The sequence below is a fragment of the Eptesicus fuscus genome, chromosome 19, assembly GCF_027574615.1.
Source record: "Eptesicus fuscus isolate TK198812 chromosome 19, DD_ASM_mEF_20220401, whole genome shotgun sequence".
In the NCBI taxonomy this organism is placed as follows: domain Eukaryota; kingdom Metazoa; phylum Chordata; class Mammalia; order Chiroptera; family Vespertilionidae; genus Eptesicus; species Eptesicus fuscus.
The window spans coordinates 26,372,783-26,391,590 of NC_072491.1; the positions used below are offsets into that span (position 1 = coordinate 26,372,783).

At 38.6% G+C, this 18,808-nt stretch overlaps 1 protein-coding gene and 1 pseudogene across 3 annotated transcripts in view; both read left to right on the forward strand.

Moving 5' to 3' along the window:
- The first annotated feature begins 306 nt into the window (after positions 1–306).
- The window catches only part of COL14A1 (collagen type XIV alpha 1 chain), a 174,778-nt gene continuing 156,276 nt past the window's right edge, over positions 307–18,808 (forward strand). For all 3 annotated transcript variants that reach the window (XM_054708522.1, XM_054708523.1, XM_054708524.1), the window contains exons 1-4: positions 307–412; positions 8,607–8,723; positions 13,130–13,273; positions 18,589–18,672. In XM_054708522.1, coding sequence (XP_054564497.1) covers positions 325–412; positions 8,607–8,723; positions 13,130–13,273; positions 18,589–18,672 — 433 coding nt within the window. In that variant the 5' untranslated portion in view covers positions 307–324. The remainder of the gene's footprint in view (positions 413–8,606; positions 8,724–13,129; positions 13,274–18,588; positions 18,673–18,808) is intronic.
- LOC114232115 (60S ribosomal protein L27a-like) lies at positions 10,715–11,170 on the forward strand (annotated as a pseudogene).

Genomic DNA, 18,808 nt, shown 5'->3' on the forward strand with positions numbered 1-18,808 from the left:
CACTTGGGAAATTCACTGTGCAATTTATGCCTTTCAAAAGAGTCACAAAATACCTTCTGAACTTCTCTTCCAAATATTTCAGGTGTTTCTCTCCATTTACAGCATCTTTTCAAACACCTTTCTTTCATCAGTTTATACGTTTGAGTGAAATATATGATGCGCTACTGAATGAATGAATTACTTCTTGACAATACTAATCCCCGTTCGCTTGTTTGCCTGTTCTAGATGACCCATGTCGCTACTTTATTTTCCGTCTTCTCAATATCCCTGTGCTCTCTGTTTCCAGGACTGGTGCTGCATCCCATGTGAAAAGCAAGAAGTCAAATGAAGATTTTCCAGTGCAAGATGCAGTACTGGCTGTTTCCAGCTTTTTTGGCAATGGCTTACTTTTGCACCTTCGTCCAGGGTCAAGGTAATGGAAAACTTTAAGATATTAGGTTCTGCGACTCTACCCTTCTTGGTTCTGATTACTGTTTTTTATTTATTTATTTTACTTACCCTGATAGTGCTTCAACTGTGTGTGTAGGCTGGGTTATGTGCTGGTTTTTACTCAATACTACCAACTATTTACATTGTGAAAATGTGCCACAACTTGGATGAAGGTGACGACCTCGCCAGTGATTGAGCATAGTAATCTGTGGCAATTGGTTAAACAGCTTATTCTTAACTTGTTTCTTTTCAGTTGGTGCAAATTTAATGAGTAACACAAATTTACATGGTATAAAATCAGTTGTTAATAAGGAGCTATAATGTGTGTATATTCCAATCATGCATTTGTTTCTTAGAGTTTCTGCAAAATATTCCAACCACTTCATACCTGGTCCTGAATTTTGCTCCTTTTTTAAAAAAAAACAACTGAGGACATAGTGTAAGTTACTAAGGGTCTGACGGAGGCTGCTGATACGCCGTTGTAAGCATTTCTAACTTGGTTTTAATTGAACTGAGTTTTTGAAATCTACTATTTGTTTTATTGGGATCTGCACTTTTATTTTTGATTCCCATTTATTTTCTAAAGTATGTCAGGAGTTGTTCTGGCCCACTGCTTGCTTTTGTAAATAAGTTTGAGTTTTTTGTTTTTTATTTTTTTTGGAAATCAGCATTTGTTTATATATGACTGTGACTGCTTTCACACTGCAACGACAAAATTGAATAGTCATGGCACACACTATAAAGCCCACAGAACCTAAAGTATTTATTGTCTGGCCCTTTATAGAAAAGGTATGCTAAACTCCAAAGTAAGTGCATAACACGTATAAGTACTCCAAGTGGCATTACTAGATAAACATGTGGAAAGAGTCATTCATCAGCTGAGCAATGAAGTCTAACTGTGCTAAAGTTATTTTAGGGATGTTAATGTTTTATGTTTGGAATTTAAGATTGTAAAAGAAGTCAAATGCAAGAACCACACCCTGGTTCCTTAAAGTGAGGCACACTTGTTTGGAAAGGAATAGAACTCGACTCTTTGCATGCTCAAGCCGTGTTAAATCACCGGAGTTACTGACCATTTTTCCCATACTTCATGCAACACATCAGGATGAGTTGGGTAGACAAATTCTTATTTATGGTGGAAGAATGTTTTCAGCTGTGGCAATGAGAGAAGTGATGATAATAGAAATCTTAGTTAACTCACTCTCTAAACCAGGCGTCCTCAAACTACGGCCCGCGGGCCACATGCGGGTGTTTTTGCCGTTTTGGTTTTTTACTTCAAAATAAGATATGTGCAGTGTGCATAGGAATTTGTTCATAGTTTTTTTAAACTATAGTCAGGCCCTCCAACGGTCTGAGGGACAGTGAACTGGCCCCCTGTTTAAAAAGTTTGAGGACCCCTGCTCTAAACTATGGGATACAGGATACAGGTCCTTGGGTACAAAAGGTGGGCAAATCACAAAGCCCTTCAGAATCACCATCTCAGTCTAGCTCAATTCAGAAATAGTCATTCTTCGAGTAGCTGATCACCTAGAGCCGTGGTCGGCAAACTGCGGCTCGCGAGCCACATGCGGCTCTTTGGCCCCTTGAGTGTGGCTCTTCCACAAAATACCATGGCCTGGGTGAGTCTGTTTTGAAGAAGTGGAGTTAGAAGAAGTTTAAGTTTAAAAAATTTGGCTCTCCAAAGAAATTTCAATTGTTGTGCTGTTGATATTTGGCTCTGTTGACTAATGAGTTTGCTGACCACTGACCTAGAGTTCTTCTGGGGGACTTCCAGGGGTGCTGTGCACCAGATATACATTGTTAACCAAATTCTGTCTTAAATGAACTTCTATGGGGCACATACTTCGTGTCAGGTTCAGGACACAAAGCTGAAGGAAACTTACTCTTTGCCTTCTAGCTGCTTACTGTCCACCAGGGAGACAGAAGTATAAGAAGGTACATTCAGTGCCAGTTCTGTGGGGGTGGGGCAACAGACAAAGATAGTTAGATTGAAGCCAAATTATGGAGGATTTTAAACAGCTCTTCTTAGAGGGACACTCTGATAGCAATATACTCATACTCAACTTTGTGACGCAGGGGTTTGAGGGAATAGGAATAACTAAAGCAACGCAGGCATGTGCCTAGACTGGGAATTGAACCATGACCTCCTGGTTCATAGGCTGACACTCAGCCACTGAGCCACACTGGCCAGGCTCAAACCCTATATTCTTATAGACACATTTGGAATCATGTTTATGCACAAAATGGAAAAAAGGTCAGTGTGGTAGGCAGGATAATATGTCCACAAAGACCTTCACATCTTAATCCCCTGTATGACAAAGGGGAGTTAAGATGTCAGATACACTGAAGGTTGTTCATCAGCGGATCTTAAAATAGGAAGATTATCCTGGATTATCTAGGTGAGTCCAATTTGGGCCCAATTACAGGGTCCTTAAATATGGAAGAGGAAGGCAGAGGAACCAATGTCAGAGTAATGCCATGTGAGGAAGACTCGACCAGCCATTGCTGGCTTTGGAGATGGAAGGGGCCTCAAGTCAAGGGATGTGGAAAACCTCTAGAAGCTGGAATAGGCAAGAGGATGGATTCCCTCCTGGAGCCTCCAAAAAGGAGTGCAACCCTACCCACACCTTGATTTTAACCCAGTAAGACCCATTTCAGACTTTTGACGCTCCCCCCCCCCCCACCCAGAACTATCAGGTAATACATTTTTGTTGTTTTCAGCTACTTTGTGGTAATTTGTTACAGCAGCAATAGAGAACTAATGCAGCCAGTATTAAATGGCATACAGGAAATTAACACTCCCCTCTTAAATTGTTGCACATGACCAGGTTGCAGGCTCTATCCCCAGTAGGGGGCATGTGGGAGGCAGCCTGTCAATGATTCTCATCATTGATGTTTCTATCTCTCTCTCCCTCTCCCTTTCTTTCTGAAATCAATAAACATTTATTTTTTAAAAATTGCTAATGAACAGGTAATGCATTACCACTTAGTGTCTTCAGGTGAGTCTTTTATGAAGTACTTTCCCTCTCCAGAGAAAGTAAAACCACATTGGCTCAAATAACTGTTGATACTTGGGTTAGTCCAGCATCTTCTTTTTAGGACAAGTTGTTAAATGAGCTGGAACACAGAAAAAATAATGTTGTGTTGGCTGCAGGGGCAAAAAATGTGTATAGTATGGCACCAAAACTTTCTCAGAATTTTGCAGTAAATCTGTACTTGGTTCTAGCAATGTTTGTGTTGGGTGGTTACAAGAAGGAACCGCTGAAGGTAAAGTAACTGTCATTTAAAAACCTCAAAGCACATAAAATTGGAGACTTTGCATCGGGGCTAGATTTAACTTTATAAAGACCTCTGTGTTAACATATTTACACACGTTATTTGCTGTTATTAGTAGTCAAACATGTTTGGAAGTTGAGAATATTTTCCTTCTGTTTTCAGCATCTTTATAATGGATCATGAAATTATAACATATTAGGTCCCCAGCAAGATAAAAGAACCCTGTAGCGTATCCCACAGTACATGTCTCTCAAATTTTAATTTTTCTATTTATAGAACATTTGGGCAATGCATGTAATTGAAAAAAATGACTGAGGTTAAAAAAAAAACACTAAGGTTTTTTGTTGTTATTGTTTGTATGAGGTTGTTTTTAGATCACTTGAAAAAGTTAGCCAAATACTTCTCTGCTGCTTAAAGGTCTTTTACTTAATAAATATAATGTTGTTCCATTGACATAGCACCCTACACTATGTTTTGAAGGGGAAAATGCTCTCAGTGCCCATACTGCTCCATCTCTATCAGTCAGGGATGTTTGGTGCCAAATAAAAGAAACTTACTCTGGCCAATTTAAGCAAAAAATGTATTTACTGTAGGTAATGAAGTAGCTCATAAAATTAAAGTTAAAAAAATTAAACTTTGAAAAGGATAGGATTCTGGGAACATCCTGGAACTATAGTTTCTAGAAGTAGTGACCTTTTTTTTTTTAGGGCATGTCTTTGGAATGAAATGACTGGACCTATTTTCCATCCTTCCATCTTTGGACAGATTCTTGGGCGAGTCAGCCTGACCTCCTACCCCTGAGTGAGGGGAGGATGGCGGATTGATAGCATAGCCAGGGCCCCATGCAGTGCAAAGGGAGTGCTGTTTTTTGGAAGAAAACCAAGGTGCTGTTAGGAAAGGAAGCGGGGAGGTGATTATGGGGAGTGGAGAGCAAAGGATCTGCATTTCAGTGTTCCTGTGTGAAAAGCAGTATTTCAAGAAATTAATGGAATATTTCATTGGAAGCAAACCTTTGCGCAGGTTGTCACTTGTCAAAACAGCAAGATTTCAGTTGAGTTGAGTCAACATTAAGGAAAAGAAGGAAGAAGGAAGGAAGGTAGAAAGGAAGGAAGGAGGAAAGAAAGGTAGGAAGGAAGGAAAGGAAAAAAGGAAGGAAGGGCAGAGAATTAGCCCTTTTAATAGTCATATTATGAAATAAAATTTCCAAAGTAGCTGATAACAGTGAAGCTTCAATGTAAACACATAAACATTCCTTTTCTGCCCGCAAGATTTGATTTCTATGAGAATTATTGCAGTGAAATTCTTGGGGTTTAAAGAAAATCTTCCCTCTTAAAAAGAGGGAAGTAACAAGCCTAATCCTAGAGAAGAAGATATCCAATGGACCCTCCTTGGTCTTTCTCCTCAAACCCCCTCTGGGATGAAGTGCATATACTCACAAATGTTATATTTGGCCCAATCCCACACAGGAAGTCTGGCTTCACCATACAAAGAATGAGTTTGTTAGCTTGCTCTTGGTTCTTGGTGTGGGCCAGACATCAAGCTTTATACTTGATTTTTGTCTTTTTAAAAAGCTTAGGCCTTTGAGTCAAGTTCATGCAAGCATTTATAATTATTACTGCAATTAAGTATATGTATAGAAGCTTTGTGCTCGCAAAAAGAAAAATTGTGGGTCTGGTATTAAATATTCATAAATTTTTGTTCCATGAGATAAGAACAATTATTTCTCCAATGGACTTACAGTGTTGCTGTCAATCTTCTGACCTGGCTTTGGCACGAGCCCCAGTGCCTCCCATACAGGGAAGAAGGAGCTAACTGTGAAGTTCATAAATCTGACTTCATGCTTCTCTCTTTCTTAACTAGCATTTCTTCTTTTCAGTGTTGTCCCCTAAAGGCAAAAACATAAAGGAAATGTGAACTTTGTGTCTAAGATTTTCTATTTATTTATTTATTCTTAATTTTTATTTATTTTTTGTTAATCCTCACCCAAAGATATTTTTCCATTGATTTTTAGGGAGAGTGGAAGAGAGAGGGAAAGACAGAGAGAAACATCTATGTGAGAGAAACACATCGATTGGTTGCCTCTTGTGTGAGCGCTGACCAGGGCCCGGATGGGAGCGGGGAAGGGGAATAAGTCTACAACTGAGGTACATGCCCTTGACTGGAATCAAACCTGGGACCCTACTTCTGTCCACAGGCTGATGCTCTATCCACTGAACCAAACCGGCTAGGGCTCCAACTTTTTCTTTTAATGATTATGAGAGCATTTATGCTTACATAGGCAATAGATGTGGTCCCTTGATAAAAGAAAATGCTGGTATTGCTGTTTGCTAGCAGTTGTAATGGGACTGTAGTCATATGAATCATTTGTAAATTGTTTAAAGAGTTGAATATTGATGGATTTGAATATTAAAGAAGCTTTTGCTTCCCAATCCATTTCCTTGAGTAGTTCGGTGGAAGCCAGCGCCACTTTGGGTTCTGGAGCACCATCTGTGCTGTCCGAGCATGCTCTGGTGTCAGGGCATGGTCAGGGTTATCCTCATTAGGTTCTCATGAGGTTCAGAAGGTTAGCTATAAACTACAGGCTATAAACTCCTTTAAAGAACCTTTAAAGAACCACAGCCTGGATAGAAAAGGCTATAAAGATTTCTAATCTTTAACCTAGGAATCACGAATGTTGTTAACTTCTTTGCCCTCCTTGAGATGTCAGCACACTTGGGGTGCTGACAGAATTGGTTGACCCTCTTGGAACCGCCTGGACTGCAGCCTCCATCCTGCTAGTTATCCTTTTTCACCTGATGGCTCCCAGGCCCTCCAGCTTTCTTTCATTAGTGCATTCATGCAAAACTTTGCAATAAGTTTGGCCCATGATGGCTATCGGCCCACTGAAAAGATATGGCTCAGAAACTGGATATGTTGTTTAAATTTTTACTTTTAATTTTCTTCCATAAGTAATAAGAACCTATCTATAAATAGATTTTTCTCCTCAACTTTCGGACCAAACAAAATAATAGTTTCTCTGTTCATCCAAATGTTCACGTTAACCACCTTCTCTTCTATTTCAAAGTCATTGTTCTTATGACGAACCCATATTTTCCCACAATCCAGAGAAATGTAAACTCTTCCATTCATGTCAAATTGAGAATGGGAAGCCAATGTTTTTGTTTTGCATGGCTGGCATTCTCTACTGAGAGGTCAAAAAGGGCAATAAGAAAGAGAATGGTGCTCTTAAGATTGTGTCCTTCTGTGCTTACTGCTTTAAGATGAGTGGATAGTTTGTAGGGGAGTGAATTACTCATTCATCTATCTCAGTGAAGGGTGAATTCTTAATATGGATCTTCTCCCAAAGAAACAGCATTGTGTCTGGGGTCAGAGATTGTCGTTCACTAGTATGTGAACTTGGGCAAGTCTCTTTGCTTCTTCTTGGTTTCCTTATATATAAGATTGAGGTAGCAATGTATTTTTTTGTGAGGATTAAATGAACTTCTGAGATTATCCATCAGATGATGTAATGGGAAAGGGAAGCCAACATTTATTGATCACCTATTATAATGTGTTATACCCATCGTCATGTTTAATTTCATCTATCATGGGCAGAAAGTATTGCTGTCATCTTAAAAAAAATCCACAAGGCTTTGGGAGAAACGGTCACTGGCTTAAGGTTATCTAAGTGACAGAACTGGAAATCACACAATGTTCAAACTGCATACCTGCTGTCAGGGGAGTGGGTAGGAGGGCTGGGTGAAAAGGTGAAGGGGTTAAGCAAAAAATCTCATAAAAATTCATAAACACAGACAACAGTATGGTGATAACCAGTGGGAAAGGGGGGTAGGGTGAGGTAGAAGAAGGTAAAGGAGGGATAAATGGTGATGGAAGGAGACCTGATTTGACTTGGGGTGATGAACACATGATACAATATATAGATGATGTGATACAGAATTGTACACCTGAAATCTAAGTAATTTTATTAGCCAATGTCACCCCAATAAATTCAATAAAAAAAGAAGAGTGTTTGCTTCCTTTCCCCACACTCTGTTTCCTAAAGTGGGCATAAAAGTGGGTAATAAGTACTAAATTTTTCTGTTAAGCATTAGCCTTTTTTCTTTTGACAAATCAATGTAGATATTATATAATTTCTTTTGAAATTATGCAACATTGATATCACATTCCAAAAATATGTTTTGAAGTTCGAATGAGTTACACAAAATGTAATATAGAGCTACCCATTTTGTGAGCTATCAGAACAGATGAAATAGACTGGGATGATTCATGACCATGTGCTGTGTATCATTCTGAAAGGTATAAATCAACTACACTTGAAGGATAAATCAAAGTTTGTAAAACATAATTATCTTGTATTTGGTCTTTTTTTAAATTTTGGTTCTTTACAATTTTTCTCTCAAGTGGTTTTAAACGAAGATCTCATGACTATCATATGTCTATAACAGTCTTCTTAAATGATCCCATTATAACGAATATTGGCTTACTAAAGTGAAAAACCTAAAGGCATAAAACAGGTCCTACTAGAGTTAGTTGACTAACACAGCTCACATGTTCCAAGAAGAAAAATTCATCCTTGTAACATAGTGAAAGCATTTTACGTACAAGATTGGCTTCAATTTTTAAACTAGATTAGAGTATTAAATTCTAACCCTAAGTTATAATTCTTTGTCATGAGATCTGTACTTTTTGATAAACGCTCATCTCTTGAGTAAGAAACAAATGCTCTTAGGTCTGTGTTGTTTTGCAAACGGATTAATTCATTAATGGGGTTGTCAAAAGAGCACATTTTGAGGCTGAAGAGGTCTTATGTACTTTGAATATATTACTTTGACTTTTCAGTTTACTTTAAATGGTGGTTTGAATGTTTCAATATTTAATCATTTTTTGTTTTTCCTTTACAGTGGCTCCACCCACAAGATTAAGATATAATGTGTTATCTCATGATAGTATACAGATTTCATGGAAGGCTCCAAGAGGGAAATTTGGTGGATACAAACTTCTTGTGACTCCAGCCTCAGGTAAAAAATATCAACTGTATTATCTAGAGTATAGCAATCTGTACACATGGGTAACTAAAAATGTGTAGTGCTAAATGTTGCTTTAAAAGCATCTGAAAGTATTTTTTATTAATTTAATATTTGAGTTTGACATCTTACCTTCTAATTAAGAAAGTAATATTCCCAAAGTCAGAAGAAGGACCATTGGGCTCTCCCTAGTTCTCCTCAGGTGAAATTTCCAGGCTGTCAAAAATTCTTCTCATGTCTGTTTCAACATAGGTTGAATACTTTTGTTCTAAGGACACTTAAAAAAATTGCCATACATCTGGCCCAGCCAGTTTTGCCTAGTGGTTAGAGCATTGGCCATTGGAATGAAGGGTCTCTTGTTCAATTCTGGTCAAGGGCATGTACCTTGGTTGCAGGCTGGAGCCCCAGTCCCAGTTGGGGTGCAAGCAGGAGGCAACCATTCGATGTGTCTTTCTCATATCGGTGTTTCTCTCTCTCCCCCTCCCTTCCACTCTCTCTAAAAGTCAATGGAAAAAAAAAATGTCCTCAGGTAAGGATTGACAAAAATAAAATAAAATAAAATAAAATAAAATACCCTATATCTGAGGGCCAACAGTTGTGACTAGCTGAGTACATTGTGATTAATTAACTTGATAGAATATATTCAGCAATTATAAATTAAAATTACATAAGCTAAGTAGATATTATAAAAATAAGTGATAAATTAAAGCAGGGAAAGCAAAGTTAAATTTATTGATCATGAAGATAAAGTAGTTATGTAAAAGATATTCTTTCATATACCTCTCAGCTCTCATTTCTTCTAGGATCCATTTTTATAAAATATATTTTTATTGATTTCAGAGAGGAAGGGAGAGGGAGAGAGAGATAGAAATATCAATGATGAGAGAGAATCATTGATTGGCTGCCTCCTGCATGCCCCCAACTGGGAATCGAGCCCGCAACCCGGACTCGGAATTGAACCTGGGACCCTTCAGTCTGCAGTCTGACGCTCTATCCACTGAGCCAGTCCAGCTAGGGCTAGGATCCATTTTCATACAGTACATAATAAATACTCAATAATAACGTATTTGTATAATGTATATAAACATAATGTTTTTTCCTTTATTGGTGATAAAGATGGTTATGTGGAGGTGGACTACTTTTCCATTGGAGACCTTTGCCCAACTCATTTAATCAGGCAGACAGAGGGTCTGTTGTTCCTAAGCCTGGACCTCTTACCTAAAATCGGATTTAAAATTTCAACACAACACCTGGCTTCCTGCTGTGTCACTAAAAAGTAACCTTCTTTTAATTAACAAATATTATACATAGGCTTCTTGGAATGACTTTGGGTTTAGTGCTACCAGATGGCAGCTTTCCCTATGTTGGCCGACAGAGTGACTCAGTTGTAGAAAGCAATATTTTCTTCTCAAACTCTGTTTGGTTCAGAGTTTTCATTTTGGAACATAGCCCAATTTTGAAATAACTCTGACTTTAAAAAATATAGTTTGTTTTCTAAATTAAGCCATTCTGGGAAATTTCAGTGTAAGAGATTCTTGAACATTAGTATGACTCTAAAGGTCAAAATATAAATTGCTAATATGTGGTACCGCTGAGAATTTCCCATGTCCAACCTTGAAAGGTAAATTTTTCATCCAGGTCATCAATGTGTTAACTTTTCCTGATTAATTGCTCATCGTACCAAACAATGAAGCACCCCCAAGCAGGTGCCACTGAGGAACCATAGATCTCCAACTCGTGCTCACACACCTCCTGTGACAAAATAAAAGTTGAGGATGAAAGCAAATTATTTCTTCATGAGTACTGGGTTTGTTTTCCTCAGTGACCTAATGTCCTTCCTGCAGTGGCCCAATTAAGTAAGACAGTCTTGACACTCTGGTATCTACTTGATCAAACATAAAATAAATCGAGTAAATAAAAAGGGTAGCAAGGCCCTACCTCAAGAGACTTTGCAAGAGCCTCCCTCTTGTATCTTGGCCACCAAAATGCCTTCCAGACTGAGGAAGGCCCAAAAACTTCAGGGCCACGTGAGCCACGGCCACGGCTGCATCGGCAAGCACAGGAAGCACCCGGGGGGCTGAAGTAATGCTGGTGGCTTGCATCATCACAGGATCACCTTTGACAGATAGCACCCAGGTGACTTTGGGAAAGCTGGTGTGAGGCCTTATCACTTAAAGAAGAACCAGAGCTTCTGCCCAACTGTCAACCTTGATAAACTGTGAACCCTGGTCAGTGAGCAGACACGGGGAAATGCTGCCAGAAGCAAGACTGGAGCTGTTCCTTCATGGATGTGGTGCGATCGGCTACCACAACGTTCTGGGGAAGGGAAAGCTCGCAAAGCAGCCTGTCATTGTGAAGGCCAAGTTCTTCAGCAGAAGAGCTGAGGAGAAGAGTAAGGGTGTTGGTGGGGCCTGTGTCCTGGTAGCTTGAAGCTACATGGAGGGAAGTTCATGAAAATGTCCACAAATATAAATAAATAAAAAAGAGTAGTAAGTACATCTAGTCATAAAGTGTAGACATTTTAGCACTACAAGACATGTTCCAAGTATTGTTTATACTAATTTCTCCTAAAGTGTATTCCATGGTACCCTGCAGGATGCTAATAGCTATTATACAACCAAGAGTTTAATGGTCAAATAAATTTGAGGAGTGATATTTTAAACAGAGTTTAAAGCTTTTTTATTGCAGGACTCTGAAAGCCTTTAAAAGAATACACCCTATGCCTCTCAGTGAGGGATTATGATACACAGTTTTCTAAGATAATTTTTTTTTATAGATGAGTTTTGATTGATAGAAGTTCATGAAACCAAAATTTAACATCTTGGACACAAATGCATTTAAGGAAATGGGTTTTGACAAGAGAAAGGCTCAGTTCTGCCTTCGTGTAGTAGGAGGCATGGATGATAGTAGCATGGCATTTCAGACTTAATGTTATTAATTTTTATTAGAATACTAGAGGCCCAATGCACAAAATTTGTGCATGGGGTGGGGGTGTGTCCCTCAGCTCAGCCTGCACCCTCTTGCAATCTGGGACCCCTCAGGGGATGTCTGACTGCTGGTTTAGGCCCAATCCCTGCCTGCTTGATTGCCCCTAAATGCTCACCTGCCTGCCTGCCTGATCACCCCCAACCACCTCTGCCTGCGTGCCTGATTTCCCCTAACCACTCTGCCAGCCTACCTGATCGCCCCTAACTGCTCGCCTGCCTGCCTGATCGCCCCTAACTGCCTCTGCCTTGGCTCCCACTGCCGCAGCTTCATCTGGAAGGATGTCCAGAAGGTTGTTTGGCTGTTCAGTCTAATTAGTATATTATGCTTTTATTATTATAGATGATTAAAACATATTATAATCTATGTTATGCTTTATTAAGCCAGCAAATTTCAGGCTATTTTTTGCTGCTACTTCTTTTCTTTTTCTGCTACTTCTAAAGGGGCAGATGCTTTAAATTAATTTCCCTTTTCTCAGACATAGTAAATGCTGCCAGAAATTAGAGAAGAAGGGTCTATTTGAAATTTTGAATGGAAGATTGAGATTTTAATCCATAGCATTTTTAGGAAAGCCTTAGATGTCAGTCTAATTTGATGGAAAGATAACAGGGGCTTGAAATCTTTTCATGAACCAGGCTTTTAAGTAGCCAGGTAATGAGTGGTTCCTTCAACATCTTGAGCCAGTGATGCTCATTTTTAAGGTAATTAAATTGCTAGTGCTTCAAGGATGCTTTGACTCATCTTAGAAAGGCCATAGGAAACATTCCAGCGTAGATAATTACATTCAGTCTGCCCATATTTTCCCTTTCACTTTTACTAGTAAGTGAAATTCTTTCCTTGAAGAGTATATCTGATGTTGATGGCTTCCTGTCTTCTAATCTGGTATTATGGTTTCCCATAGTGCAGTGATGGCGAACCTATGACACGCGTGTCAGCACTGACATGCGTAGCCATTTCTGATGACACCCGGCCGCTGAGGCGGCCGCATGCCGAGGATGAAACGTTTGCTGCTCCTGAGGATGAAACATTTGTGAAATAATGTTTTTTCCTCAAAGTGACACACTACCCGAGTTATGCTCAGTTTTTTGGCGAAGTTTGACACACCAAGCTCAAAAGGTTGCCCATCCCTGCCCTAGTGTAAAAAGGCAATAGGGTGTTATGATGACAGGTTTTTATGAATGTGTTTTTATCGAATTTAGACAAGTGAAACCTGTGCTTAAGTTTTCTAATGCAAAGAGTGCAACTGAAAAATGAAAATGAAAAGCATGTTAAAATTAAATGCTATGCACATACATACTATGATATATTTTTAAAAATATCTTCCCCCTTTAAAAATCTTGATGGTTAATAAAATCTCTTAATGTACACAGTTAACCTACTTTTTAGAACTAATTTATCTTTCTGTTTTATTATAGGTGGAAAAACTAATCAGCTGAATCTCCAGAACACTGCAACGAAAGCAATAATTCAAGGTCTTATGCCAGACCAGAATTACACAGTTCAACTTATTGCACACAATAAAGACAAAGAAAGCAAGCCAGCCCAAGGTCAATTCAGAAGTACGTATTTCCAGGTCTTAAAGTGCCGCCATGGGATCTGTCCCAGCTCTGAGTTTGAATCTGTGGTAAATTTTGGAGCAGGTTAAAATTCTAAATTGTTTAGATTTGAAGAGATCCTAAAAGACATTCTGCACAGTCTTCCATGAGCTCCTTCTATCACTATTACTCTTCTTCTGCCTCTTGCTTCACCCATTCACTGTCCTTTAAGTTTTAGTTTTCAAATGCTATCCATGACAATGTCTGCTGAGCCTTACCCAGACATCTCATCTACCCTGCATAGAATAGATGCTCAATAAATATTTAACAAATGACTGAATGGATGATGCCTACACCTCCTCTATAGTATCCCTAGTAAGTGCCAATCCACTCTGTATAAAACCAACCTTTACAACAAGGAATTTAATCCTTTCCAATAACTAATCAGTTGACATTTATGTTGGCTAGGTCCCATGATAAACAGATTTGTGAACAAATGCAACATGGTAAGTCTTAGAGAGAGATTCAGGACTCCCTGAAGGGTGGTTCTCTCTCTGCCCCAGTAATGGGCTGGGAAGAGGGTATAGCTTCACATTTGAACTAGTTCTAAAGTAGTAAGTTGTGTAAACAGAGAAAGGGTGGGGCATGCAGAGACATTCTAAAACAGGGCAGAAAGCTCCGAGGCAGCCCAATCTGTGTTGGTACCGTTTCGTTAGAAAGCTTTCCCTTAAATTGAATTCAAAACTTGTTCACACAGGCCCTAATACTTCTGCCTTTCAGGAGATATTCATCCATTCATTTTTTAAAATATAAAAATGTATATTGCTTGTCTACTAAGTATAAGCCCCTATTCTGGGCACTGGGACATGACAAATGCCTGTCCCTATGGACCTTATATTCTAGTGACTGGAGACTACACCAACTTCTTCTTGGAGGTGGCCTTTTAAATGTTGAAGTCACAGCTTTGCATATCATGAATGCAAACAGAAGGGGCCCATCCTGGTTAACTTTCTGGGTAACTTCATTGTTAAGATAGATTTTTAAAAGAACCCAATTTATTACTAAGAATGGTTTTAAACATTAAAAAAAATTAGCAGAATAGTACAATAAACCCCTAAGTATCCATCACTCATTTCAACAATTAGCCATTCATGGCCAATCTTGTTTCATCTGTTACCCCACCCCCCCATATTATTTTGAAGCAGATCCTAACCATCATTTCACATAACAATAGCTTTTTAAATCTTGCCACTGGGATTAAATCCATAAATCCGGAAGGCCCTGGGTTCTAGAACTGTGTGTGCAGCAGTGTTTATCTGATTTTGTATCTCTCCCTCCCTTTTATTCTTTCTCTTCTAATTAATGTTTTATGAGACATATTTTGTGATTTTTTTTTTAAATTTAAAAAACTCCACAACTTTTGTTAACCTGCTATCCCTTGAAACTTCTGAACAAAGATGATTGGTAAGTCTTTCTGTCAGCAGGGCATACATACGTTTGAAATGTTACATTGTTTTGAAATTTGCATGGTCTGGAAGCCCAGAGGAAGGTTTTTTATGTTACTTTCAATATAAAACAGCCTTCTGTCTCAGTTTGTTGGCACTGTGCCTCAGTTTTTGGCCTCTGACATTCCTACATGAATAAGCAAAACAACTTGTCTTAAAGTTTGTGAGAAGCAGTAAAAGGGACGAGGAAAATGATCATTTTACCATAGTCTGAAGGTATTGTGATTACTGATTTCACATATTTCACTGACTGGCAGCCTAAGAAACGCAGGTGGCCTTTAAAAGGTTTCCCAATAGCTATTTACTCTAAACACTTAAAAGAATCTGCCTTTGTTTTCAGCTCACTTAGCTCTGCTGAAATTATCTTAGTGAAACAGTCTAACGGGTTCGTTGGCTAAGTTATATGTAAGCTTATATTTTTTAGCTATGTTATTTTTATTGGCAGGATAGAGATTAGTCCTTCCCAAATAATGGTTTGTAAGAATGAGATTACAGTAACTTTGGATAGCTTCCTTTTCTGTTTTGCATTTCAGTTACATTTTTGCTCCCTGTGAGATGGAGCTAAAGCCTGTTTTCCCTCCCCTGGAAAATTTTCATGGGTGGATCCAGGAAAATGATGATCCAGACAAATCCTGAGAATATAGGTTTGGAATTGTGTAGGGAATGGAATTCTTTATAAGTCCATCTTATGAGACAGGGAAGCTTAAGAAATAGTCCTTGTGTTTTGAAAACAAAAGGCATGTCTGGTGTGTGTATTTGACCAAGCAATTCAACCATGTCTAGCTTCAGTGTCCTCATCTGCGAATGGGGGTGATGACAGGTGCCTGTTATCGTGTGGGTTAGCTCAGTTCAGCACAGAGTAAGGTGCACAGTAGCTACTATTATGATTAATGCCACTTTGCTTTGATAGTCTGTTTTCTACTGATTTCCCCCCTGCGTGAGGGAGACAGCAGTTTCGTGTGACATATGTGTTACATCTTATATGTGTCCTAGTGGCTCAGTTCAAGATGACTGTTATTTTTGCTTGTTCACTTATTGACTGGTCAATGACCCTATTTTGGAAAACTTTCTTTTCAGCCCATTTTCCTCTTTGGAATGGCGTTTTGCTTATCTCTGCCTGCAAAATCTTGCTCATCTTTCAAAGTCTGGCTCAAATGTCATTTTCCCAGTGTCGTTTCTTGAGTCTTTGGAATTATTCTTTCTCAAACCTAGTTGTACTTTCTGCACTGTTCAGCATAATTTTTCTCATATTAAAGTTGCAGGGGTTTTTTTTTGTGTTGTTTTTTTTTTTTTTACAGAGGATTTAAGCAATTGGAGGCCATGGCCTATGTGTGGGTGGGATTGAAGATGTAGATTTGGAAATTATCCTAAGAAGGGTGAGAGTTAAACTTGTGAGATAATAAAATTGTAGGTGTGGCATACAGAGATGCAAGGCAGATTTAGTATGTCATGTTTTAGGAATGGAAACAGAAAAAAGACCCAAAGAATGAGAATGTTAAGGAGGGTTCAGAGGAATGCAAAAAAAATCCAAGGATAATGCCTTTGTAAAACCCGAGGGAAAAAAGAATTTAAAGAATGGGGTGTTCCATATAACCCAGCAGTTCCACATCTGGGTATCTATCTGAAGAAAATAAAAACACTAATTCTAAAAGATATATGCACCCCTATCTTCATTGCACTGTTATTTATAATAGCAAGATATGGAAGCAACCTAAGTGACCATTGGTAGATAAATGGATAAAGAAAACACACACACACACACACACACACACACACACACACACACACACACACACGTTGAAATATTACTCAGCTATAAAAAAGAATGAAATCTTGCTATTTGGACAACATGGGTGGACTTAATGCTAAGTGAAATAAGTCAGACTGAGAAAGACAAATACCATATGATTTCGCTTATGTGTGCAATCTAAAAAAAACACAAATGAACAAACAAAAGAAAAAGAAACAGACTTAGAGATACAGAGAACAAACTGGTGGTTGCCAGAGGTTAGTGGATTGGGGGATGTGTGAAAAGGTGAAGGGGACTAAGAGGTACAAACTTCCAGTTATAAATTAAATAAGTCATAGGAATATTATGTATAACTAGGGAATATTGTCAATAGTATTGTATTTTTTTGATTTTTTTTTTTAGAGAGAGAGGGAGAGGGATAGAGAAATAGAAACATCAATGAGAGAGAAACATCAATTGGCTGTCTCTTGCGTGGCCCATACTGGGGATGGAGCCCACAACCCAGGCATGTACCCTGACCGGATATAAATCCCATGACCTCTTGGTTCATGGGTCGATGCTCAACCACTGAGCCATACTGGCTGGGCTCAAGGGTACTGTTTTTAAATATATCATTGGTATTGTGTGTTTGTGTTTACCACCCAAAGTCAAGTCTCCTTCTATCACCATTAATCCACCTATTACCCTCTTCTACCTCCCTCACTCCACTTTGGTACAATCACCATACTGTTGTCTATGTCTATGAGGTGTTTTTTTATTCTTTGCTAAATTCCATCACCTTTTTCACCTAGCCCTGCAACCCCTCTCCCCTCTGTCTGTTCTCTGTATCTATGAGTCTGTTTCTATTTTGTTTGTAAGTTTATTTTGTTCATTAGATCCCACATATAAGTGAAATCATATGGTATTTGTCTTTCTCTGACTGACTTATTTTGCTTAGCATAATGCTCTCCAGGTCCATCCATGCTATTGCAAAAGGTAAGGTTTCCCTCTTTTTTTATGGCCAAGTAGTATTCCATGGTGTAAATGTACCACACCTTTTTTATTTATTCATCTACTGATGGATACTTGGGCTGCTTCCAAATCTTAGCTATTGTAAATAGGGTGCCTATATTCTTTTGAGTCAGTGCTTCAGGTTTCTTTGGATATATTCCCGAAGTGGAATGGCTGGGTCATAAGGCAGTTCCATTTTTAATTTTTTGAGGTAACTCCATTCTGCTTTCCACAGTGGCTTGCTCCAGCCTGCTTCCCTGCATCGCCTATCCTCCAATAAATTTACTGATTTCTGTGAAGTGAATGCAACAATTAAATGAAATGTCTTGCCATCAGATCACTTCTGCCTTTTTACAGGGCATTTGTTCAGAAACTATTGCCATTTGGTGGTGGTTTCACTGACTCAAACAGCTTAAGGTACCAACAACAGTAGGAGGGAAGTTCCTGTGGTGTTTTAACCAATGGAAAGTAAAACTAATGGAGTTCATTGGACTGAATGAATTAAAGGACCAAGGGCATTCTGGGTACCTGAATAGTTCATAATGAAAGTGATAAAGAAATACTATTTATTGCTAGGAAAACTTGTTTTGAGTTTGAAAGGAAAATATTATGGGGGTTTTCCACTTTCTATTGCAGAGAGAACAGGTCCAAATGAGGATAGCCATGGCTAAGATCTTTCTAGAACAGGGGCCAACTCATAGGTCTTGTCCAGAGACCCGAAGATATGGCTTGAATCCCGTGCCAACACTTGATGGTTTTATGAGATTTTTTTTTTTAGTTTTTAGCCTCTTGGTCCTTCATTCCCTCATGTATGATAATCATGCTCATTTTATAGCAGTTTTGAAGGATTAAATTTATTTGCTATATCTGGCCATAATGAGTACTTGATCAAAGTAATTTCTTAAGTGTATTCCATACCTTCTCATGACAAAGGTGCAAAAAATAGTGCTTCCAATCTTTGGGAATGAGATTCTATTATGGAGCTAATTTCTACTTAGTACTCTCAATATTTGCAACGGTTTTAGTAAAATTCACTGAATATTTTCTTTTAGCCTTAAATATAACATGTTGCTGTATTTCTACTTTTCTTCCAGTTAAAGATTTGGAAAAAAGGAAGGATCCAAAAACCAGAATCAAGGCGGACAAAGTAAATGGGAATAAACCATCTGTACCAGAAGGTCAGTTTTTAAAATTTGCTTATACTGGGGGCTGAGTTGTTTTAATAACACAGGCAATGCACACACATGTAGCTGTTGGTCCCATCAGAAGATGGGATCTAATGTGAAAATCTTCCTCAGCCCCATTTCACGCCTC